We start from the raw sequence: 27,485 nt of genomic DNA, 5'->3' as shown, positions 1-27,485 counted from the left end.
GATAGATAGATAGATAGATAGATAGATAGATAGATAGATAGATAGATAGATAGATAGATAGATAGATAGATAGATAGATAGATATTTACATTATTGTTCATTTTAAAATAATGTTTACTTCCCCCACCCCCACTCTGCCCACCTGTCACCACCATAGTCCCTCACATTCCTCCCTCCTTCCAATACCTCTCTGTCCCCCTCTCCTGTCAAAGAAAGGGCACAGCATGATTAAATTATGTTTCTTCAGTTCATTTGCTATAATGTGGTCTGAAGAAATATATAGACTGGCCTACAGGAGCACCACAACGGGAGCAGAGAGGCAAGCAGAGAAGCTATCGCAGTGTCCAGATTAAAAATGGTGGTCACAAAGAACCAAAGTATCAATAAGCACAATGAGAAAGAAGAAAATGTTATTCTGAAGACAGAATGAACAGGTTGTGAGGAGAAACTGAGAGTAGAGAAAGTTGAAGAATGACTCCAAAAGCCCAGCCTTCAGTAAGTGGATGGGTGGGGGTACTTAAAGAAAGGATTTCAACAAAGAAGACCCACAAGTCCTCTTTAGAGGAACTTAGTCTTGAAACATCCATGTGGACATGTAAAGGAAGCACTGGAATTTATAGGTCTGGATCGCAGAGCTAAAATCTCGACAAGACAAAAAAATGTGTGAGTCATTTGGAGGACTTCAAGTAATAACCTGAAGAGATCAGTTTCTGTCACACTGAAGTAAAGAAAACACTCATAAAGAGGTAGAGAATATAGGTGTTTTCTGATCAGTGAAAGATGTTCTAATTCTCGATGACAAGGAAAGAACCTGAACGCGAGGGAATGGAAAGCATAGGGTATTGGGGGAGAAATAAAGCAGTGAGGTTCCAAGAAACAGAGGATGATCAGGGAGTTTCACATCTTAGGTAGTGAGGCTTGTCCATGTGACAGTTTCTTGCAAGCAAGTGAAATAGAGGCTGCGGTTTTGGCTGCAGCTCTGCATAACCATCCCCGAGTATACTGACAAGGGGCCAGACACTACAGCTGTGCAAAAAACGAAAGAAAAGATTCTCAACCTGTCATGTTAGAATCAAATGATGGGCTTTAAAATATATCAGCAACTGGCCCCGCTTTTAACTTAATTGATGGGGGGGTGGGTAGCATTTATATTTATTCACACCCCAGGCGGTTCTGATATAAACCCTGGTTTCTCTAACATTAAAGTTACTTCTTTATCAAAAGTCTCCTTCTAATATAAGCATTCAAGATTTTTCAACAGTTTTTGTGTGTCCTCATGGTCTTCACTGCAAGTTTCTGGCTATGTCTCAGCAGATTACTTTTTGAAGTATGGTTTCCAGGGTGTACACACTACCAGATGTAGTGTTGGAAGTGTTGAGTAGACTGAAATAGTCCCCTGGCCCACTGCAGAAGCCGAGCTTTATTAAATTGGCACAGGTCTGTATTGAGTTGTGATAGTCATAAAACACTGTAACTTCATTCTGATCTGGCCAGTAATTAAACCCTCCAAGTTTTCAACTGCTGTTTTCCTAACTTGCGCTCTGCCTAACAATTCACCGTTTAAACTTCCAGAGTTTGACTTATCTTTTAAAAAAAATTCCAACTTATCTATCTGGTTTGCTCGAAATTCCAATTTTATGTGTGAGCAGCAATGGCATTCCATCCTTCGGGTGCCCCCATCCTGAGTAAAAATGAAAACACCAAACAAGATGAGGTTCAGGGCAGTGCTCTTCGACACCACACCCTTGACGCCCACCATCCACCGTTGGGATGTGGTTTCATTAATTATCTTCTTTTTCTCTCTGTTCCCTCCCTCTTCTTTTTTCACTTTGCAGTGAAAGGACTGAATTGGAGAATTCTACGGAACAGGTAGGATGCTAAATACTAAATACAAAAGAAATACTAGGACTCCCACTTTTTTTTTTCACATTGTTGTTCATTTTTGTATATTTGTTTTCTCCTCTCAGGTGTAATCTCCATAAAATTCCCATTAACTATCACCATAGTACTCATACTCTTTCCTCTCCTTTTTTGACCCCTTACTTCCCTCCCCTGCGGTATGTGTCAGTTCTATAGTTTGCCTACCATTCTTAGGGAGAGTTAATCATCCTGTTTTAATCAGCCATAGCCTATGCCTATGACATCAAAGCATAATAAGGAACACTGACCTTAAGTTAGATAAAATTATATATAATTTCTATATAATAGAATATTATATAGAATTTCTATAATTTCTAATTTCTATAGCATTTGGTTAATCCAGTCTCTTAACAATCTGATCAGAAAAAAAAGAAGGTTAAGGTTTTTGAGGGCATCTTTTTTTTAGGAACTTCTACATCACTATTTTGCTTTCTAACTGCTCAGAATAAAGCTAAATAATAATCTGCCCCCAAATTCTCCACCAGAGGAGAGGCAATAAGAAGGGCATGAGAAGTAAGATCACATTATTCACATTATTTCCTTCAGTTCTGGTTCTAGACTCCATCTTCTGTGAATATTTGCGCATCTCATGGCCATTTGTGTTGTTCCAAATTTTCCTCAAAGATGACTGATAGTGATGGGATAATTTCAAATATCAGTATCTTTAAAATGTTGTGGGATAACCAACTCAGGTCTTAAATCAAAATTCTTTGGAGAACCACAGTTAATAACAAACTTCCTGACACATGTGGTAATTTAGCTCACTCCTATATTTGTATTATGCTTTCATTCCTGAAGCTTATTCTTTTCACTTTTTTATGTTTATAACCTTATTTTTCAGGTAACTTTATAAGTATATAGGTTTCAGATGTACAATTTCACACCTCAAAAACTGTGTGAATGAGTAAATTTGATTATTTTTTTTAAGTTGTAGTATGTGAAAGTTAGCCAGAAAATAATAAGTAATCCAAGGTAGGGGGGAATGATAAGATCTAGAAATATATCCATTTCTTTTTTGCTTTTTTGAAACATGTTCTATGGGAACACAGCTAAAGATAAAAATCTATTTGAAGAGGCAACTTGACATCAGAAAGAGAAAAGCTGGCTTCTCTAGAAAAGTAAAATAAGCCTTTCAGGGCCCTCCCTGGTGGCGCAGCAGGTTAAAGCACAGCACAAAAAAGCTAAAGCCGCTTCTGCATGAGTTCGATTCCCGTCTTCCCCTGGAGTGACCACATGGCGTGGCAGACCTCTCCTGACCCGCCCACTGCTCCCCTCAGCAGTGTACTTCCTCGATCTGCCTGTTCTGCTCCCCACTCTGTCCCTGGTGAATCCTCTCACCCTCCGCATCTCTGGCCTGTACTCCAGTTCTGTATGAGGAAATAAATAAATCTTTAAAAAAATAAAAAATAAGCTTTCCAAAGACCTCAGTAATATGTTTCCCTGTACATATATGTTCCCCTGTACATATATATTCATTCCAGATTGCCACCTATACCCAGTCACTCACTGCTCATCACCAACCAATGTGCCCCTCTACCCAGTCCCTCCCTCTTTCTGCCTTTCTGGCAACCACCCTTCTAAGGGTTTGCTTTTGTCTTGTTTGTTGTTTTGCTTTATTTTTTAAAAATTTTCTTTATGCTGGTGGGAAAACTGTTTGGAGGTTCCTCAAACTGCTAAACATGGAGCTTCCCTACAATCCAGCAATCCCACTCCTAGGTATCTACCCAAAAGACACAAAAACACTGATTCAAAAAGATACCTGTACCCCCATGTTTATTGCTGCTTTATTTACAATTGGAAAAACATGGAAGCAGCCCAAATGCCCAAAAGTAGATGACTAGATAAAAAAGATGTGGTACATATATACAATGGAATACTACTCAGCAACCAAAAAAGAGAAACACATGTCTTTTGCAGCAACTTGGATGGAGCTGGAAAAGATCATGCTTAGTGAGATAAGCCAGAAAGAGAAAGAAAAATACCGGATGGTTTCGCTCATAGCAGGAGTATAATGGACCAGGCGAGAAAATAACAAAAATGATGAACAACCATATACCACAGACATTTTGCGGGGGTGGAGGGGGGAATGGGATCAAAAACGGGGGGTGGTGGGAGTGCACAGGTGACTTGGTGATGGGAAACCCGTGGGGATTACAATTGAGATGGCAAAATAAATAAATAAATAAATGAAATGTACAAATGATGTAAAAATAAACTATTAAAATTTTTTTCTTTATATTCCACAAGTGAGTGAAGTCTGCCATATTTGTCTTGAAAGCAAAGCAGAAAATAAGTTAACTACCCTTGCTCTCTCCCACCTCTCTGCTGATAGCACCTAGTGTGTGTACTTCAAACATGAGCTCTTCCTCCTTTTATAGCTCTTCCTCTACTACCCTTTCTGAGATGAACTGAAATTATCTTTTCAGATGTTTGGTGGGTCTGGCAAGGCTTTGCTTAACCACTTTAACAATGGGTTATATGCTTCTTGGAACCTTGAAGAATACCTCCCTGATGCAAGTAACATTCAGGGTAGAGCAAAATTCACATCATGAGAGTATTTGAGATTACTGTCCAATGAAGAACTAAAACATTATCAAGCAAGTAAAATGCATAATGAACAAAGGTTAAGTTTCATTAAATTCAAGGCAAAGGTATAAACATAAGGAATGAAAGAATTGTCATATAAGAGAAGGCACAAAGCATTGTAAAGATGCCCAGAAATACCCACAAATATACAAGACAGTTGGTTACACATACTCAAATTCCTTGAAAGGGTCCTGTTAATTTTATAAAATTGAACAGGGCCAAAGAAAATAAGTAAAATCTATAAATTCTGAGGCAACCTTAATTAAAGGTTGATGGGGGAGGGGGAGTTTACTGAGATTTTAAAACTCAATATGTTAATTAGCTCTGTAACTTTTTTTTTAAGAGTTATTTATTTATGCATACAGAACGGGGGTACAGGCCAGAGGGGGGTACAGGCCAGAGGTGCAGGGGCAGTGAGAGAATTCACCATGGACAGAGTAGGGCGCAGAACAGGCCAAATGACGAAGTACACTGCTGAGGGGAGCAGCGGGTGGGTCAGGAGAGGTCTGCCGCGCCATGTGGGCTTTAGCTTCTTATTTTTTTTTAAGATTTATTTATTTGTGCATACAGAACTGGGGTACAGGCCAGAGGCTCAGGGGCGGTGTGAGGCTTCACCCAAGACAGAGTGGGGAACAGAACAGGCAGATCGACGAAGTACACTGCTGAGGGGAGCAGCGGGTGGGTCAGGAGAGGTCTGCCACACCATATGGTCACCTCCGGGGCAGGCGGGAATCGAACTCATGCGGAAGTGGCTTTAGTTTCTCAGTGCTGTGCTTTAACCCGCTGTGCCACCAGGGAGGACCGGCTTTAGCTTCTTAGTGCTGCGTTTACCCACTGCGCCACCAGGGAGGGCCAGCTCTGTAACTTTTTATGCATTACAAACAGTTTATATTCTCAAACATACACACTCATATATATGCACTGAAAATTAAGACTTATGGGATGGCATAGGGACAAAGGAAAAGTTGGTTCTTGTTACATTTTCTCCTTGTGCCACTCTCAAGTACACTCTTATTACAGAGGTCTTTGAAAAGTCTGCATTTTGCATCTACAGAGACCAAATGTTCCCCTTCTGAGGTTAAGTTGTCATTTTATATAGATGTTTATCTCATATAACTTTATTCCTATAGAAAATGTTTCAAATAAGCAGAGAAGAAGTGAATATGCTTTTTAGCGATATTATCTTTTCCCTGCCCCCATCTTGGATTACTTATTATTTCCTGAAAAATTCTCATATTATATCTAAAAATAAAAATCAAATCCACTTATTCATAATTTTCTTTGTAAAGTCTGGCTATAATATCACTATCAGAGTGAGTCATTGAGAGGGGATTAAAGAAAAGACCAGTCAGTCTGATGCTCAACCTTACAGCATTTGAGTGTTCTGTCCTAAGGTGTATGTTCCCATTCTTTCACAGAGCCAATATGTTTCTCTTTGTCTAGTGGGGACTTACAGGTTGGGCATTATAACAGGGAAGTCAAGCTTCCACTCTCAGGTAAAAAGTAAGTCAGAAGATGTTAAATGAGATGCACCACAAAAAGCACATTACTGAGGAGTCCCCAAATTCTCATTGCAAGTGGTGTTAACCGCAGAGATCTTGCATTTTCTAGTCAAATATAGCCCTACAAAATTAAGTGAAATTTGTAACAGCAGGATAGAACAATTAAAGCTGCTCTAGAGAGCAATAAAGCAGGGGTATTCAGAGTTCACACTATTCTCAACCCATTTGAATAAACACATACACACACCAAAACTGAAGTTTATGTTACCAGGATAGCAAGTTTGTATTTTCTTTTTTTGCTTTCGTAGGTCCACGGAGAACCAGCAAGGAAAATTAGTTGAAATACAAAGAGTCGTGAAGACTGTGTCAAGAGGATTATGAGTGATTTCTATTTTCCTCACCTGAAATGTAACACCTTTCTAAGTTCAGAAAATATCATTGTTAAATATATTAAAAAATAAATTAAAAACTAATATCAAGCAAAGGCAAATGTTATCTAGTTTGATTTAAGTATTTCATGACAAAAAGGACTGAAGAACCAGGATACAGTATCATGAATTGCTTAAAAAATAAAAATGACACATAAAATAGTAATAGTGTGCCAAACAAAAAAATGATTCAATACAATGTTGAAACAGTCTAGTTCTACATGTTGAAGACCAGTTAATATTAATTCAAAAGAGATGATTAGATAAAGACCCTTATAAAATTATTACAATAGAGATGATGAGAGCTATAATAGTATTATCTCTAAAAGCTAGACATACAGCCAGAGAATAAATGACTTAGCCTGATTTAGAATGAAATGGTTCTATGCAGAGGTAATAAATTTGAAGTCAAGACAGTTGTCTATTACTCAAAAATAGCATGCATACTGAATACCCCTATTGTCAAAGTACTTATAGTGTGGCAAGCCCTCGGCCAAAGATTTCATTTATATTCTTATTTAACCCCTAAAACATCTTTGTATGACATACTATTCTCTCCACTTCATAAAGAAAATGAATACAATCCCAAATCACACAACTAGAGATGTCAGGTCAACCATGTGGATCTAAAAGACTGGATGCTAAGTACATAATCATAAACTCTCAGTGAGGTAGAAATAATTACTGTGTGAAAGACAGAAGAGAGGTGTGTGGACCAAACCCTTAGATTCCCCCTCTGCTCAGCACAGGCATTCTGCATACACGAGTGTCTTCCTTTCAGACATTCATGTCAGATTATTTAATCCCAAAGCAAAGTGCTTTCAAATAATTTTTTACAAATCTCAAGATAATCCAAAACATTTCAGAATGATATTGATAAAGTCTCACCCTCACTATAAAAATAATACATGTTTATACCAGAATACAGGATAATTCAAGAATACAGAATAAATAATAACACAGGATAGTTCAAAAATACAGGATAATGTTGCATCAACTATCCTGCTAAGGCAAATTCTTCAGCATGAGTGTGTACCTTCTAGATTCCTGTGTGTAGGATTTTTGGTTTTGTTTTTTCAAAAAAAGCATCATTTTTAATTTTGTCAGCTATTTTTATTGTGGTAACAATATATTCTTTAACTGGATAGGATGAAATAAAAACCTAGGAAACCTCAAATTCAAACAAAATTGTCCCAGTCCTTTTTAACTTTCTTAAAGTTTCATGACATCTATATTTTGATTGATATTTAAATTTGTATTATTTTAGGCCCTCCCTGGTGGCGCAGTGGGTTAAAGCACAGCACTAAGAAGCTTAAGCCACTTCCGCATGAGTTCGAACCCAGCCTGTCCTGGAGGAGATCCACATGGCGTGGCAGACCTCTCCTGACCCGCCCGCTGCTCCCCTCAGCAGTGTACTTCGACGATCTGCCTGTTCTGCTCCCCATTCTGTCCCTGGTGAATCCTCTCACCCTCCGCATCTCTGGCCTGTACCCCAGTTCTATATGAATAAATAATAAATCTTTAGAAAAAAAACTGTATTATTTTAAAGTAACCCTCCTAAGCTAAGCAATATAGGCTTGACTGGGGAGTATGGACTTGGCATCCAGTCTTTTAGGTCCACATGGTTGACCTGACATCTCTAGTTGTGTGATTTGGGACTGCATTCATTTTCTTTATGAGGTGGAGAGAATAGCACGTCATACATGATCTTCTGTGGGGTACAGTTCTACCTATTTGGCCTGGCTGAATGAAGTTCAGTCTAATAGTAGTGCTCCAACACAGCAATATAAAAGTCAATCAAATCATCTCCAAGAAACATACTAGCAAATTTTATTCTATGAACCCAGATACATGACTTCACACTCGTTAGAATTGAGACCCACAGTAACCAAATGTGTGGCTGAAGGAAGAATTTTCTATGTCTAGTCTTCAAATCTCTAATCCTGATAACCACCTGTCAGTCTTTTCCCACCATACTTAAAAAGTCTCATCAGAGGATTCCTAAAAATGTTCACCAATCACATATCTATCATTTATTAGTTGAGTATCTAACAGCACTGTGACAAATGTTTATACATTTGTAAGTTATATACATTAGAGATGAAGTCCATATGTGAAAATAAAGAAGATAACCAGCAAGGCAAAAATAAATCATGAAAACAGAAAAACTAGTCTTGCTGAAGTGGAAAGCAAGACTATTCAAAAACCATCACAATAAGGGAGAGGGAGGCAAAGCCCAACTCTGAAGTCAACAAGGAAAAGATTTACATGGAAGGGGTAGGTTGTAGGGCAGGTTGTCACTAGTAAATGGAAAATTACTAAGAGAAATCAAAGGGAACTATTGATAAAATGATCTGACTAAATTGATCTAACTTGATTCTTGATGAGGGTAGGCCGGAGAGATCAGATATCAAGGCAGAAGAGGATTTTTTCTAAACTAAGTAAGTAGGACTCTTATTAAAATTGCTTTATGCAGGCCTGTTAAGAAGGAAGTAAAGAGACAGGGTGCAAATTTAAAGGTAGTTAAGAGGCCTTAAAGGAATTTATATAACTAAGTTTTGTCACGAATCTTGTCAGAAGCCAATGAAGTTTCATAGTATGAGTAGGACTTGAGCAGGCCTTAAATGGGGGAGAATGTGGACACATGAAAAGTAGTGGTACACAAAGGGCTCTATCATAAAGGTACAGAAAAGGCAATGAGGGGAAAAGCATATTTAAATGAGGAGAGGAGCTAGTGAAGCTGTAGGGAAGGGAAGGGAAGAAAAGCAGACTCTAAAAGGATCTGAATGCCAGGGGCATGAAAAAGTTGATCTAATAAAATAATATGATATTTGTTCATGCTATAGACATTGATATTTTTATTACCTAGTACATAGCATCTAATGGAGTCAAAACTAATGTGTCAACAATGTTCATTTAAGTAAGTTTAATATATACTTTTATTCCTAACCAATAAAGGTAAATTAAATTGATGAATGTACTAATATCTAATGATATAAACACAGATTATAAGATTTAATATTTAATATATTTATAATTAATATTTATAATATATATTTAATATATTTATAATTAATATTTATAATATATATTTAATATATTTATAATTAAAATTAAAACAAAAATCAAAATTCCAGTACTTAATGTGGTTATGTACACATACCACAAAATATCATGTGGCAAACCTTTACTATGATGATAATGAAAATTGTAATGACAATGAAAGCTGATATATCATTTTTTTAATCTACCGAGGTTACTTTCAGGGCTTCTCAAGTAATATTGTGTGTGTGGTTGTTACCATCCAGAATGCCATTAGTATCTTTTTCTTCTCAGCAATCCGTTTTTGAAGATTTAGTGCTACAAAGTAAGGAAAACTGGCACAATCTTGAACAAAAAGTCATTCAGTAATATTAAGCCTCATTACCAAGTCTAGTTTCTAACAAAAAAATTAATTTTCTACCAATGAAACAAAACAATTTAGCCACTCTGAACAGACACCCAAAAGTATGACAAACACCTTTTATGGAATTTGGTTCCAATAAATACATGTATGAATGAATGAAGTCAACTATCCCAAGTAGGGCCTCTACCAGCAAACAACCCAGATAGGACAACATACATCACCTCTTCCTAACAGAACAAATTCAGCCCCTCAGAAATCACAAAAGTCAGCTTTCTTCAATGTTTATCCTTGCATGTGTCAGTCTCAGCCAAAACCAAAAAGCTACCTGATAAAATGTTTAATTAAGTTCAAAGTGAGTGTTAACAGCAGTAAAGCTATATGTATTAGGGGCTACATATATTCAGAAGCAACTAAATATCTGCTCAGTTGTCACCTAAAACAAGGCATGAATACAACTGACATGACTTCTCCAACTGAAACAAGAAAGAAGTCATCATTAAGCATCTAATTGAGGATTTTTTTATAATTGTTCCTATTATATATATATTATCCCTAGTAGGAAAAATTAGACTAGCTCATTGAGACTCAGTAGGTAATATACTACCTTATAATGAATAAAATAAAATTAGTATGTGTGCAAATTGAATACACAAATCTAAATCCCTCTATGTCAAATATTTGCAGATAGGGTTCTAATCACGGTAATTTTCTATTATTTTTCCACTTTTCTAGGATTTATTAGACTCTTTCCTGGTTATAAGAAATGAAATGTAGCTATATAAAAATTACTATGGAAAAAAATGCAAACTGAAATTAGTATCCACATGGTCGTAAACGAGTTGGTGACTTGGTTATAACTCATAGGGTAAGTTTTCTTTTTTTTTTTCCTTGTTTCTAAATATACAAATTTTAAAGAAAATATATCACTTATTCATACCTTTTTACCATGACCTTAAAACTCCAGGCCAATAGATAACTAGTGTAGTCACTATATTGTGAACTTAACAAAGTAAAAAAACATTACTCACATATCAGATAAGCATCAGTCATTGTGCTATACCACTCTCATCTTGAGTGACTGAAGAGAAAGTATAATTTAACATTTGAAAAAAGAAGGGCATTTGGTCATTTCAAATAGATGGAATAACTCCTACCCTGAAGTATAATAATAAAGTGACCACGTGACAAGTTGAGACATACAACTATAATCTTAAGCCCTTCATTCAAACTTCAACTGCTGCCTCCAACTTTCAAAGACAAATCTGCTACCTCTTTGAGTTTTCTTTATCTATCTATCTATCTATATGTATGTATGTATATGAGTGTATATATACATGAGTATATGCATCTATTAAAGAAGCAATTAACATTGTAAAAATATTGTTACATCAGCTTCAATAATTGTGTTTGTGATAAAGCATCATCTACATAAACATCTTGATTAGAAAAATAGCCTTAAAGACAGTTGCTCTTTCCAGGTCTAGTTAAACAAAGCCCTTTTTTGGGGGGAGAGGGGGCTCAATGATAAATTAGCTCAGATCCCAACCATGTTTAGAAAAAAAAAGGCTATAATTTAGCTAAATTGTCTGAAATTTTGTGTGAATACAGTCAAACAAAATAAATGAGTATACTAGATACTATTACATAGGAGATTGATTAAAACTTAAAACCAACACATGAAAATTTTGCAAGACTTTCAAAGACTACAGCAGGTAGAAAGAATCCTTTTCTCTCCCAATTCAATTTTGAGTGCTTAATTACATTCACAGCTAGTACAGAAGAATAAAACTTGGATGGGGGCTGCAGGGTTCTGAGATCCTGATTTACACAAATCTTTATCTGAAATGTTTATTTTCTGAAGGGTAATTCTTCCTATAATGTTCCTCTATTATTTATGTGGGGTGTAAAAAGGTTGTAAAGATGTTGGCAGATCAGGAGTTTTATTTGCCATACGAGTAGAATAAAAAGGTAGTTAAAAAAAAAAAGTGCCATCAAATCTTGGGCTGAGGTCTGAAATGAAAAGACAGCAAAGAATGGAAAACCTTGTCCAACAAAATTTATTCAGTTGAACAAAAAAGGGAGAGCGGTGTGTGTTACATGCAGGCACCTACTCTATGGTAAGTCACAAATCACTCAAGTGAAATAAGGGAGGAAAGTAAGTATGATGTCACTATGAAATAGTCTAGAACATAGGAGAATGTGAATAATAAATGATTAAAGAGAAATTACATTGCTGGCACAGAGGAAGAGATGAGAAATTGGCTAGATTAACCCAGAGTTAATCATTAACAATAATATAGAGTAAGCATAGATTTTTTTAAAGATTTCAGTAATCTCTTTTTTCTATATTTACTTATTTATGCATAACAGAACAGAGGTGCAGGAGTGGAGAAAGGTTTAACAGAGAAGGAGTGGGGAGCAGAACAGGCAGATCCACTGAAATACACTGTTAAGGGGAAAAGCAGAAAGGCCAGGAGAGGTCCACCATGCCATGTGGGTCTCACCTCCACTGGCCAGGGACTGAACTCATGCTGCAATGGTTGCTGATAGCTTCATAGTGCTGTGCTTTAACACACTGCGCCACCAGGAAAGGCCCTGAATAGATTTTTAAGAAAACAAATTTTAAAAATTTCCCCCCCTGGCCCTCCCTGGTGGCGTAGCGGGTTAAAGCGCAGCACTAAGAAGCTAAAGCCATCTCCACATGAGTTCAATTCCCACCTGCTCCAGAGGTGACCACATGGCATGGCAGACCTCTCCTGACCCACCCACTGCTCCCCTCAACAGTGCATTTCGTCGATCTGCCTGTTCTGCTCCCTACTCTGTCTCTGGTGAAGCCTCTCACGGCCCCTGAGCCTCTGGCCTGTACCCCAGTTCTGTATGCACAAATAAATAAATCTTTAAACAAACAAAAAAAATTTCCCCCAAAGTTTAATGGTTCTAAAAATTAAGAACTCAGCTTTGGGGTTTAACTAATCAGGTCTTCAGCCTTTCTCTGACTCGTGGCTGTGTGATTATAGTCAATTCACTGACTCAAAGGGTCTCGGTTTCCATATCTGTAGAATGGGGGAAGTAATCCTTTTTCAAAGATTTTGTAGGTTTATTATATGAAGTGAAAAAAAGCAATACCTAATATTCATTGATACGTACTCTATGTAATTGTGCACTATGCAATACATGCAGAACTATGTTTAAACAGTCCAAATGTATCATTCATACTCTTCACAGCTATATGAAATCAATTCTATTATAAGAGTTCTTTTTTTTTAAATGAGAAAGTGAGACTAAACCAGTGTGTAATAAACATAAGCCCTATTTCATGCTTCCAAAGAAATTAAGTACCAAGAAAAACAAGAGTGACAAAATTAGATATTGTTATTAAAAAAATCACACATATATGTGAAAAAAGGAAGTCAAGATGAGAAACCAATGTGCTCCATAAGTTCAATGATGTATTTGAATTTTTAAAGAACACATTAAAAAGAATACTTATTTAAGAAGGATAATTTTCCATAGAAATGAAATAAGGCTGGCAATAAACACAGCTATATCAGACTTACATATTACCAGATCAGAGAGACCAATTATTTGGCACATAAGAAATAAAGTTCAAGCAACAGAGAAAATAGGGCTCCTCAAATTTCTTCACCAAGTATATACTTCAACTGTGTCCTTAATCATGTTCACTCCCCTCTGTACTGACTTCTTGGTTATAGCCTATGTACACGCTCAATTCTTTCCCATTTAGCTTCAAAAAAGTTCTGTTCTTTCCTCCTGATCTCTTTTCCTTCCCTGCCTCATTTCTCAAAAGAATAGTTTGCACCTTAACTTCCAATTCCCCCTTCTCTCTTCAATCCAAGACAATCAGGTCTCCATTCCTACCAGTCACTACACATTCTTAAGAAAAACCTTCCGAAATTTAAGGGATTCTTTTCAGGGCACACGTGATTTGACCTGCCTCAACACTCAGCTCCTCATCTACTCTTCTGAGACCCTCTTCGGTTCTTGGCTGGTTTTCTTGCTGTCTCTGTAGACATCCCCTCATGGCTGCTTTGGTACTTTTTTTTGCTTTGGTTCTTTTTCTCTTTTTTGGCTGACACTGAAGATTGGTGCTCTGTTATTTCATCTATTTCACTGAGGTGAGATATATTCTACTTTAATTTAATAATGCTCTATGCTTTACTTTGGACATAGTCTCTGGTGCACTCAAATCTCCAGAGCTCAACAATTTTTAAACTTCACATCCTAAGGAAAGTGAAGTTTAAAATATATACATATGACTGTTTAGTCCTTTGTCTTCTTGTTAGAAATTCAGCTTCTTATGGTATTCCCAACAGACCTCGTTTGCAATATTTATTTGGTTCTGCAGTATCTCCACTCCTCTTCTTACAACATACAACAAAAGTCTTTGGTTCCCTCTTCTCCCTCCTCAGGGATCTGTTTTGGTCTGTTAGTACCTGTGTTGTTTGCTAAGTTGTTTCAGAATGCACTCTTGTCTCACCCATCACGGCAATTAGAAATGACTACTATCTTACTCTCTGTTGAGTTACAATACAGCTTGCAACTGCTAACCGAAGTTTCTAGTGTTTACAATTTTCCCTCAGCTCAGGCAATGCTAGAGAATCTGTTAAGATCATTGATTTAAATCCCTGAGAACAGAGAGTTAAAACACAGCAATCCAAGGGGCCCATTCTGAACTAGGAACCAAAACTATATTTTAAATTTTCAAAGAATATATTTAAACAGGGAGAAAAAAATATATCTGTCTGTACCTTGAACCCAAAAGGGAAGAAGCATATATTCACTTGGGAATTGACCATTCAGCATGAAAAATGTCTCAGGCCTGAGATCTTAAAATAATTTCCTATCTGTTCGAGATTTCTTAACTTGGTTTTTTTTTCCTAGATAAAATCATTAATCTGGTATTATTCTTTTCCATTTTCAGATTCTATTGACAAAGGTAGAGATCACTCGGTAGTTCATTATAATGAGGAAGAAATGAGCTGAAACTGAAGCTTGCAAACTCAAGTGTATGTAAAGAAATAATTAGATCAAATCCCACTCTTTTTCCTAGTCTTCCTTTTTGGTCCCAGTGACCAATATCCTCAAAATTGCTTTAAATGAGCAAATGCCAACTATAGTCCAATCCTGCACTTGATTGCTTCATTCAGTTTCAGTTCTACTTTTTTCAGGTACATGACCTCTCCTCATTATTACAATTGAGCCTGATGTTTTATATACTCCTTTGGTATCCACCCATGCTAAATATACTATAATCATTTGGCTAAAACTCGTTGGCAATTCAACCTTCATTGATTTTAATCTCTAATGCATCTAATTGCACCAAGATTTCAGTTCACTCATTAATTCTTATTTTAATTTCCCAATATTTTTACTATTTTGAATTGCTCAGAATCTAGCCCTTACGTTATGAATAGTAAGGGATCTGAATAGCCCATCTGAACTTTACATTGAGCAATTGCTATTTCACAAAACTCTTTACATCTTGATAATTTTCTTTGAAGAGTATGCACTGCACCTAAAGTTATAAAACTTTTCAAATTAATTAACAAATCTGTATTAGATTGAGTGAAATTGCAAACAAGTCAAAAAGCTCGCAAAGATTCACTGAAATTATGCTTTCAAATTTTTGGTTAGATTCCATAACAAAATATTTCAATCATATTTTGTTTTCTAGCATTTCAACCTGCAGCACTTTCAATATTTCTTACAGGATAAGTCTACACATGGTAAATTCCCTAGGTTTCTGGTTGACTAGAAAGTTTATTTCTCACTTACTTTTGAAGAATACTTTTGTTGGCTATAGCATTTTGAATTGATTTTTTTTTTTTAATTTTCACTGAGTATTTCATTCTACTTTAACTTGCTAGAGATTTCTGATGAGAAATCTGATAAGAATTATTTTCCATGTTCCTCTGACAATAAAGTGTTTTTTTTTTAAGATTTTACTTCAAATACTTTTTTCTCCATTCTCTCTTCTCCTGTTATTTCAATTACGTATGTGTTACATTTTTTTATATTGTTCCACAATTCTGGCATGTTCTGCTTTGTTATCTGCATTTCAACTTGGGAAGTTTTTAATAATATAAATTCAACCTTTGTGATTCTTTCTTCAGCTGCACTGAGTATACCAATGAACACAAGATATTTTTTATTTCTTTTACAATTTTTGATTTGCAGCATCTTATTCTGATTGTTTCTTAGAGTTTCTATCTTTCTGCTGACATTGCCCATCTGTCCTTGCATTTTGCCTACTTTTCCATTAGATATGAAAGTCTTATGATAATCACAGTTATTTTAAATCCTCTGAAAATTCCAAAATGATTCATATTTGAGTACAGCTAAATGAATATTTTGTATTTGGGGATTGCATTTTTCTTGCCATTTGACAATCTTGTAATTTCTTATGTAATGGCAAACACGTAAGTATTCATATTACTCTGGCTAAGTTTGGTTGTATTTACTATTTGCTATAACTATAGGTATTAAATGCTCCAAGTTATTCCAATGTTCTTGCTGATTTTGGGCTTCCCTTATTACTCCTTCTCACGGACATTCTGTCTTGCAACTCTCAGCTGTAATCCATTACTTTACACTGGAGCCTTGCTGGCATGCTGGTACCACATAAAGGAGTGTGAGCATTCTAAAATCTTTTCAACAAATCTAAATTCTTTTACTTGGTTTGCATCTTTGGGATGTGGCCTTCACAGGTGTTTCTCTAATGACATACATATATATTTTTTTTTTTTTCTTTCCAATCCCATACACTTCTTTCCCTGGCTGCAGTGTTTCCAATGCATTTCCTGCAGACCCTGAAAGTTATTGACTACTTTTTCCCTCATTTAAGTGAGACAGAAAGGATGAAGCAAACTTGACTGGGAGAAAGTCCCTTATACCAGCTGGCTTAATGCAATAGCAAAGACTTGTCCCTGCAGAGTAGGCTTTTATGACAGAGGATGTTTAAGGTATATTTTGTAATGATTACTCTTCTTTTCTACTTTTCATAATATTCATTATGACAACCTACTAGGGTTTCTAGAGTTAAATCCCAAGAAAGTGTGGGGCCTCCCTAAGAATGTGGCCTCTAGGAATTCTTATTCTTATGCTAGTCTATACACAGGCTCCTGCGCTTTATCTAAATTATCACTACAGTATCCTTACGAGTTTATATCTCTAACAGCTTATACTCCATATAAGAAATTGGTTCTTTCTATCTGAATGTGTCTGCCTCTTCAGAGTTTAGTAAGTTGGTGAACACTGTGATAATACTCTGTCCTCTGATAAACTGAAGAAAGGCTAATTTAAGTTTACTTAGCTTTTTCTCTTTGAAAGACTAGGAGAAACAGCTTCTAAATTCTCTGTATCTCCTATGTGTAGTGATATCATTCTGAAAATCCAGCAACCAGATTATTGGAAGGTCCAAGCCATAATGAAGAACCAGAACCAATTTGCCAGCCATATGAACAAACCCTGTTGGCAATGGATCCTTCCTATCCCACTCAAGCGGTACACAGTGATACCACATAGAGCAAAAACAAAATTTTCCTACATGGCACTTCCCTGACTGCAGATTCAAAAGCAAAATAAATGAGTTACTATTTTAAGTCTCTTAAAATGGGGGGTGGGGGGGCTCATTTTGCAGTAAAATATATCAGAAATTCCACAGACAATCCTCAAGGTTTTGCCAACGTTTCAAATCTTAATTCAAAACAATCTCAGCTGAATACATCACAAGCCTATCTGAGTCACTAGACTATACCAAGTTCACTCTTGCCACAAGATATTGCCTAAAACATGCTTGTCTGTACTCTTAACCTGGCTAATCATTTCTCCTTTTTTTATCTAAGCATAAATGTCACCTCCTCAACAAAGCTTCAGTTATTCATCTATCTCAGATATACTATTGTAGAGTCCAGAAAGAGGAGAGCAGAATAGACTGGTCTTGACTACTCACAACTAAATAATATCAGGGCAAAGTCAATACCACCTGAAATAGAAACAGATGACTAGTGTATACACATGGAACAATGGTCCAGCAGAAAGAAGTAGAAAATATTTTCCCTGAACTTCCTTTGCGGATATCCTGGGCAGTACAACTTGAGAAAGAGGCAGAGGTGGTTTCAATATAGAGCCCCCGACCACTGTTGTCTCAGGGCACATACCTACATCAGGGTCTTTGGAGACACAGCACTCTCAGATAACTTAAGTGTAAGAGTACACAGCAATAATTACTGACTTTAGCCTGAGGCTCCCGATAAAGAACAGCTCAAGCCTGAACTAGTGGAAAATGTGGTGTTGGTGACACAGTGGTAAGCACAACTGCCTCCCAAATTGGTGGCCAGAGCCAGGTCATATAACGCTGTGGTGTTCAAAAACACCTGCCTTACCTCCATCCAGGGTGAAGGGACAAGAACAGAATGCTCTTACTAGCCAGAGTTTAAGCACCTGGTTCTCAACAAAGGAGCAAGCACACCCAGAACAGGTTCTGTACTGAAAAAAGTAGAGGTCACTCATGGCTTGAGGCGCTGTCTCAGCTATAGTCCACAGCTATCTAGAACTGCCATATAGAGCTCAAGCACAGCCTAGAAGAAGGCATGAAACCACATGAGATATTTAGGCCCAGGATAAGGCCTAGGGGAGGGATAACTGTGGCTCCCCACCACATAAATCTGGTACCCACAGCAGAGTAGAAAACTTAATTCTTAAAACTCACTGAGCCTGAGTGCCCCAGTCACTTTATATGCCCATTATTCCTTACCGGTATAAGCAACCTGAAAGGTACAAGTTAGCAATCTGAAAGTTTTTTCCTATTACAACCCATAAAAACTAAAAATGAACAGGGCCCACCCTGATAGCGCAACAGGTTAAGGCACAGCACTGAGAAACAAAAGCAACTTCAGCACAAGTTCGATCCCCACCCCGGAGGTGACCCACATGGCATGGCAGACCTTTCCTGACCAGCCTGCTGCTCGCCTCAGCAGTGTACTTCGTCAGCCGGCCTCTTCTGCTCCCCACTCTGTCTCCAGTGAATCCTCTCATTGCCCCTGCACCTCTGGCCTGTACCCCAACTCTGTATGCATAAATAAATAAATATATTTTTTAAATTTTTTTAAAAACTAAAAATGAACACAAGAACGTATCACAAGTGCAGGAGCAAAATACACTGAAAGACATCTGAATATGCCTGCAGAACCTGAATATGCCTGAACAAGAGTTTGACTAGTTAACTAGTTAACAATGCTTGCCAAATTACAAAAAGAGGAAGGGCAGAATGCTTTAAAACTGGGACAAAATTATTTGAACTCATGATCTAAAAAACAACAATCGAATTAAAAATACAGTAGTAGGCAAATGCATGCAAGTGCACTAACGGGGTAATTATAAAGCAGCAGAACAAGAACTACAGAAGTAACAGAAATTTCAACCCTAACCCTTCAAAAAATTCCTCACTATCCAAAGAATGTCTCCATTTTCACCAGCTGGGCATAGATGAATCAGGACCACAATTCTGAAGACAGCAAATAGCACTGATTGGAGGATCTCCCAATCACTGATCAAGGAACCCTGATGATAAAAACAGCTAACAGAGGCCAATGCACTTAAACACTGTCTAAAAGCAACGTTATCCCTGTACAATTCTGTCTAATAATTGAAATTATTCTTCTTGCTTAAACAATATCCTAATATTCACTTTTGTGAAAAAGATTAGGCATTGTTTCTCTGCTACAAGCTAAACGAAACCAGCTGTACAGCAATGAACCAGATTCTAATGCCTGAATTCCTCCTCCAAAGGAATTTAGGGCCAAGTCTGCAATTGGAATAGCCTTTGGGATTTTTTAAAACAAAATTAGCTGGTGTTGGTGGGGGGCTATTATCCTCTCTGGACAAGGTAAAGATATGAAATCTGCTGTTTCCAGTTTCACCTACATACAAGGATACCAGATCTGAAAATCATGTGGAATAAACTCCATTAGCTTTTTCAACAATGCAATTTTCCCTGTTGTACATAGTAATGCTGTATTCTGTGCATACAAATACAAAGATACAAAGATAACGATAACTATATCATCCAGTGATGTTGATGCCATTTTTCCACCCTGCCATCAACAGTGTGGTTACAGCTTCCTCTTAGAATGGGCTGTAATAATAAACATTGGTCCATGGACACAAAGTCTAAAAGAACTCAAAACAGACCTAATGAGAAACAGAAAGCAAGTCTCAGAAGCATCCTGTAACAGAACTTATAAAATGTAATCAGATTTGCCTCTCTTTTATACCGGATTCCCATTTGTGGGGAGGTAACCTCTCAAATCCTGAAGTCAGCAACCCAGTATCACTGAATCTTCAGTAAACCAAGAGCCCAGTACTTTCCATCTGGGGATTTGTCACTTTCAGAATTCTCCAGACTCCTCCCGACAGAGCTGCAATAGAGTTCACCTTTAGGGTAAGCAGTTAAGAGCTACCTTTTTAATCTCACATTTCTGAAAAGGTGGTTAACTGCCACTGCCTTTCTTCTTGCTGCTGCTTGTTTTAATTAACAGCATTTCTTCTCCCTGTGTCTCCTGGGGCTTTGAAGAGCTCTCTGAAATGTATTTAGTATATTTTAGTCTTGGTTTGGCATAGTCTCTCAATTTATGAGGTCATTTAATTCAAGTTCAATTATTCAGCACAAATTGGCAGAATGAAATGCTAAAAGAAGATTGGCACTTTCAATCGCATAAATCTCATGTTACATAAAGTGAGCAAATTTCTCCATTGTTCTTATTGACCTCTGAGGTAACAATTTATGGCTGGCACAAACCAGTGTGGGCAGGCTTCTCTGGAATAAGGCTTTGGCATCCTCACCTCAAGAAAATGAAGATAAACAAACAAAAATGATCAGAAACAAGAAATATTTCTGGGATGCCTTAGTTTGAGCAAGGCCACCAAGTCCCAGACGTGGAATAAAGAACAAGATTTTCCTGCTGTAAATGACACTGAAAATATGAGAAAAATGTTTATTGCAGCATTGTTTACAATAGGTAAGCCATGGAAGCAATCTAAATGCCCAAAAACAGATAGCTGGATCAAGATGTGGGACATATACACAATGGAATATTAGTCAGCAATTAAAAAAGATAAACGCGTGCCATTCTCACACCATGTGTGGAGCTAGAAGGGATTATGCTCAGTAAAATATTATTATTTGAAATATTTGTTATTTTAAAATATCTTTAACTCAGCACCTATTCACACACTCTCTGGTGAATCCTTTCACCCACCATACTCTCTGGTTTGTACCCCAGTTCTGTAAGCATAAACAAATAAATCTTTTAAAAAATAAATAAATAAACAAACAGCCATATCTTTAAGAACCAGCTCATTTCCAAGGGGACTTTACAGCACAAGAATCTCAGGCAACTTCTCCCAACCTATGTGTCCTCATAGAAAAGTAACTCAAAAGATTTAAAAATAAGACAGTTTTTCAGTTCTCAAGTTAGTAATCTAGCAAACAACAGTACCAAAATCAACAACTACACAAATCTCTTAACAAAAAACTGGGGGAAAGAAGATTCTTTGTTCATATGATTTTAACAGGAGCCACAAAATTAAAGATGGCTTAAAGATAATGGAGTTTGAAATTAATAAATGTTATGGATTAAATTGTATCCTCCAAAAAAGAGATGTTGAGGTGCTAACCCCTACTACTTCAGAATGCGACCTCATTCAGAAACAGGGTCTTCACAGAGGTAATCAAGTTAATCTGCGGTCATTATGGAATGCTGATTCCAATATGACCTATGTCCTTATAAAAAGGGGAAATTTGGACACAGAATAAGATATATACCATGTGCATAAGAGTGCAGTGATAAGGTGATGAATCCACAAGCCAGGAGTACTGCAGCCTATCAGCACACCAGAATTAGGAGAGAGGCGAGTAGTAATTCCCCCTTACAGAACCAACTCTCAGAAGGAACCAACTCAGCCAACATGGAGATCTTAGATGTAGCTTCCAGAAATGTGAGATGATACATCTTGTTATTTAAATTACCCAGTCTGTGGTTCTTTGTTTCAGTACAATGAAGTTCATGGCAAAATCCAAACTTGACAATTATAAATCAACAGATGTTAGGTAAAATGCTTATAAACCAAAAAACAGCAGAACTGCAAACACCAGGTAGTTTTGCTGATAGTTATTAATAGCTTATTACTCAAAGCTAATAATAGCTGCCCTTGGGAAAGATGCTAAAGATAATACTTAACGATGGAGACAGGGATGCAGATATTTATGGAAGAGTGGTGAAGAGTACTAGAAAGGAATTTTAGCTAATTTAGTTAGCTTTTCAAATTATATAGTGTTTCAGGGAACACCCCAAAACCAACTCATTGCTAAAGTCTTGCTAAATGGATGGTAACTGGGATTCACTGGCCTTATCTTGCCACCTTAAAGCAAGCAAGCACGGGCAGTCTGTCAACTCTTAAAAGAAGGTAAACAGACAATGGCTTTCATCTCGAACTGAAGGAAATTAAATACTGCATGTGGTCAGTAGGCTTGAAACTGCTTGAGAAATGATGACAAGATGTATTTAGACCTGCTGAATGGAAAAGTATAACTGTCCAGAGCCATCCTTCTCAAAAACTACAAATATTTAAAAGACATAATAAATGGAGAATTTTTCAAATATCTCCAAGATGTTGACCTAAATCTTAAAGTATCCATTAGAAAGAGTTAATTTACACTTGGAAATGAGCTGAGCACTAAGAAAGTACTTCAAAATGATTGGTGTGTTTCCTTATAATGAACTATGTTTACTTCAGTTTGATTCACAATTAAAACAAGTGAGAGCATATGTGAAAAACATCTGGAATACTACACAAGGACAGTCTGTCTAAGGAAGGCCTTATACTGTGGAAACAGTATCATAGAATGCTTCAGAACTGAATGGATTCAAGCCAGACAGACATGGCCAAAGTCAGGTTTGTGACTGTACACCTACATAGATCTGGAAAAGTGACTAAAACACTGTAGATATCAAGATTCCTGGATTAATGGAGGTCAATAACAAGATTTACCTATAGAGAGTTATGGAGAGTAAAGAGACAATGGTATATGGAATTTTATGTGAATTGCTTAATCCAGTGCTGTTGTTTTTCACACTATTGACATTATATGTACAATGTTTGACATTAAATGTATATTGTTTATAGGAAGAGTACAGTTTTTCTTTAGGAAATAATAAAAACACTGGTATACAAACTTTTTTTTTTTTGAAATTTAGCTAAACAATTTAGAACATTACCATGACATTCCATAAAATTCAAGCAATATAGTTAAATTATCCAAAGTACGCCAGACCTTATGTTGTGTTTTTCTTTCCCATCATGTTTACTTTTCATTCAAATAGAAAAAAATACTTTTTTATAAATATCCAAGAGCTCAAAATTAAAGCTACTACTTTTGATTTATCATATTTCTACATTTCTGTACTTCCGTATCTTTTTGAGTCTTTCACCTTCCTAACTTAAAAAGCATGAACAAAAATGCAAGGCAACACCTCTGAGCAGCCAAAATTACTTAAATAAGCACACAGCCAAGTTTCCAAGCATTTGCTTAGAATGATTCTATAGAGGATTTTGTTCTACATCTTTTTTATTTAATTGCTAGATATAGAATTCACTGTCTTCTATAATGATCTAAAAGAAAGGAGTTTAAAAAACGGGTGGTTTAGAAATATTTTTTCGACATTTGGTAATGTTATTAAAGTAAAATAAGGTTGTGTCTCCTGCTCTTATTTCAGAAATAACATGTCCTCCACGAGCTCTAAAAACTGTCCTTAATCAAGGAAGCCTATCTGAAATATGTGAAGACCAGCTTCTTAAGAATCTAAATCTGCACCTGACCTCAGATACCATGGGAGAAAAGGACAAAAAGGGGAAAGAGTTGTTGCTGGTTGGTCTTTTTTAATTGAAATATTAATATATTATTTTCAGGTATACAGCATAATAATCTGTATATATTGCAAAATAATCACCAAATAAGTCTGATTAGCATTCATCACTAAGCATAATTACAAATTTATTTTTCTTATAATGAGAGAAGGCTTAAAATTTACTCTCTTAGCAACTTTCAAATGTGCAATACACCATTAACTATCATTACCACATTGTGCAATACATCACCGGGACTTAATTATTTTATAGATGAATATTATACAGCTTCAACCTCTCCAACTTTGGCAATCACAAATTTTTTGTCTGTACCTAAACTTAGTTTTTATTTTGTTTTGTTTTTCCAAATATGTGTGGTATTGTATTATGTGTCTTTCTGTGTCTGACTTATTTTATTTAACATGATACCCTCCAGATCCACCTATGTTGTCACAAATGACAAGAGTTCTTTTTTTTCATGGCTGAACAATATTCTATTGTGTGTGTGTGTGTGTGTGTATATATATATACATATATATATGTATATATATATAATTTTATCTCTATCCATTTATCCATTGATAGACACTTAGGTTATTTTCGTATCTTGGCTATTCTAAGTAATGCTGTAATATACCTGGAATGCAAATATCAAGTCTCTATAGAAATAAATGCCATAGTAGTGAGGTAGAAAGATTTTATAGTTTGTTTTTGAGTTGGTTTGTTTTTTTAACTGACTTCTGAAAAATGGATCAAAAGTTCAGTTTAACTGAGATTGAAAAATACACAAAATGATGTAAAAAAACTAAACTTAAATTTTTAAAAGTTCAGTTTAAAAGAAGTATGATCAATACATTTGGCTTTGTCAAATCAATACTTTTATTTTTACACAAATTTTAAGCACCTCTAAAAGAAAATAATCACACAATTCACCTGGAAATGAGTTCTCCTGCGATGGTTCCAAATTCCAATAAAAGAAAAAGAAAACAAGATTGGGGGAATGGCAGGGCAGAGAAGATAAATAGGACAAGTCTGTAAAATTGTTTGCTAGCAGATAAAAACAATTCTACTGACCTTTGTATTTGTTTGAAAAAAAAAAAACTTGATTGGGGAAACCTATTGTATGTATTAAATGAGAATTATTTAAATATATTGCTACTTAATAAAGGAGCAAATATATTTCTACATGTTAAATATTCAAAAACAAATTAACTTACTTGCTTTTCCCTTTGTATACTGTAGCATAAGATCCTTCTCCTAGTTTTTCCAGTTTTTCATATGAGTCAGCTTTTCCAAATTTGGGACTGGTAGGCTAAAAATGGAGCAGAGGGTAAACAAAACAGATTGTATCATATTAATTAACAATATATAAACCAATTTTGCTGAAAATGTACAGACTACCACTTTTTAAATAACTATTTTTTTTCTATTATAAGAAAAATTTTAAACCAACATAATAAGCAGGGCACAAATCTCAGAATATACAAATGAAGACAGTATAGAAGTATAAATTTATCCTAATATAACCACCAAGATAAATTACTGTTAATATATTGATAGTCCTTTATTCTACTCTAATGCTATTAATTGTTTTTACATATACGTGGTATTATACTGTACATACAATTCTGTAACCTGGTTTTTTTAAACCCAATATATTATGATTACTTACCATGTTATTATTATATAATCTTCCAAATTAAGGACTGGCAAGCTATGAACCATGAACCAAATCCAGATCACCACCAATTTGTGTATATCCCATAAGTTTAAAATTATGTTTACATTGTTTTTAATTAGGGAGTGGTCAATTTAAGAAAATTTCACAGCAGGTGGAAATTAAATTTTAGCATCCATAAAGTTTTATTGGAGTACACTCATTCATTAACATATTGTCTTATGATTTTCAAGTTACAATGAAGTTGTACCTGCAGCAAAGATAACCTGCCTGATAAGATTAGCTATATTTACTAACTAACCCTTCTTGTAAATCATGACTGTATAGTATCAGTAATACTCCTCCAATACCTTTCTGTGACACTGCAAACAGATAACAAAAGATATTTCATTTCAGATGGCATTAATTAATACAAAGACTCTCTCATATATACACAAATCAATACTTAAGGTTTCATTGGAAAAAAAAAGGGGGGAGGGTACAGACCCTTTCAGCCAAAAGAGTACATAACTTCATCACTCTTGTGCTCAACTTTTATCCCACTTCCACCAGAGAACAAGAAAAGGGAATGTTGTCCTCTCCATGGGGATAAACTGTCTACTATTTTATTATCACTATAGAGAAGTAGCAGCAGTACCAAAGAGTATTAGAAAATTGTAATAATGTAAGGATTTAAATACATCATAATAGGTTTATTTGATAACAGTTGCAAGTACAACTGTTATAATTATAAATAATAAATAATTAATACAAAGTCACTAATAATTGTGGTCCTCCATAAGTAATTTCAGAAGCTTAGTGAAAGAATTTCTTGCAAAAATTTATAATACACTATTCTTTTTTCCCCCAAAGATTTTATTTATTTATTTTTGCATAGAAGAACTGAGGTATAGGTCAAAAGTGCAAGGGGTGAGAGGATTCACTAGAGGCAGAGTGGGAAAAAAACAGGTAGATTAACTGAAATACCCTGCTAGGAGGAGCACTGGATGAAACAGAACAGGTCTGCTGTGCCAGACCCTAGCTTCTCAGCCAGGGATCAAACTCAGTTTATCCAAGTGATAGCACTGAGACTTACCCCCTAGGCCACCAGGAAGTACCTACACTATGCTTGAGTTTGTGCTCTTGTGTCACTTACAAAAAATCGCAACATACCAGCAATGAATCTGATTCCCACTGTTTACAAGAATTCTATGATAATCTGAATATATGTTTCTTGCCTCTCTTTCACCAAAAATGCTGCTAAGGGACTAAACATACATTTTTTCAGATATAATAAATTATCAGGAATGGATTAACAGACAGTAACAATATCTAACAAAAATTCTGAGGAATTCTGAAAGCTATAAAGTAATTGGGATTAAAACTTAAAAGAAAAACTAGTGATATCTAAAGCTTCAACATGCAGGAGAAGGATTACTATACAAAGCCAACAGGTAAATATAAGACAAACCTACATAGTTGAGCTCATGGCATACTCCAAAACAAATTGCAGAAGCATCTGCATGGTGGATACAGCTGAGAACATAAATATTCAGGCAAGAGAAGCAGAGCCAGGTCCAAGAAACTAATACTCAGACAAAGGATGACATCCCCACCTCCTCAAATTGCAAACCTTACCTCCTACATGCAATCACTAGAGAGAATTTCCATAAAGCAAAATAAGCTAACTCCAATTCTCAACTACAAAAATGAGCATATAACCAAAAATTACCAGTCATTTAAGGAAAATCAACACTTGAAAAGGAAGCATAAAATTCAGTAGGCAAATAAACTAAAATACTATAAAGTTCACTGAAAAAGATAATTTTAAATTAAAATGACCAATGTCTTTGGAGAGAACTGAGAAGATATATTTCTTTGAAAAGAAACAATTTTCAGATCTTAGGGATGAAATATTTAATGAGCAAAATTAAACATGTAATGGCACTGAATACAAAAAAAGGACAGAGTTGAGAAAGTAATAAGCTCAAAATTTGAACAGAATTCTCCCATAAAACTTTTGGAAAAGGTTGCATCTAAAAAGAAAAGTTATCCAACTA

General features: G+C 35.9%; 1 protein-coding gene across 3 annotated transcripts in view; it reads right to left on the bottom strand.

Moving 5' to 3' along the window:
• CDK14 (cyclin-dependent kinase 14) overlaps nucleotides 1-27,485 on the bottom strand; it is a 530,627-nt gene that overhangs the window by 363,228 nt on the left and 139,914 nt on the right. For all 3 annotated transcript variants that reach the window (XM_012720955.1, XM_012720957.1, XM_012720956.1), the window contains one exon: nucleotides 24,986-25,080. In XM_012720955.1, coding sequence (XP_012576409.1) covers nucleotides 24,986-25,080 — 95 coding nt within the window. The remainder of the gene's footprint in view (nucleotides 1-24,985; nucleotides 25,081-27,485) is intronic.

Source organism: Condylura cristata, unplaced genomic scaffold, assembly GCF_000260355.1.
Source record: "Condylura cristata isolate star-nosed mole 26May11 unplaced genomic scaffold, ConCri1.0 scaffold00005, whole genome shotgun sequence".
Classification (NCBI taxonomy): Eukaryota; Metazoa; Chordata; class Mammalia; order Eulipotyphla; family Talpidae; genus Condylura; species Condylura cristata.
Note: the sequence above shows the minus strand (reverse complement) of the source record. Positions and strands in the feature narration are given on the sequence as shown.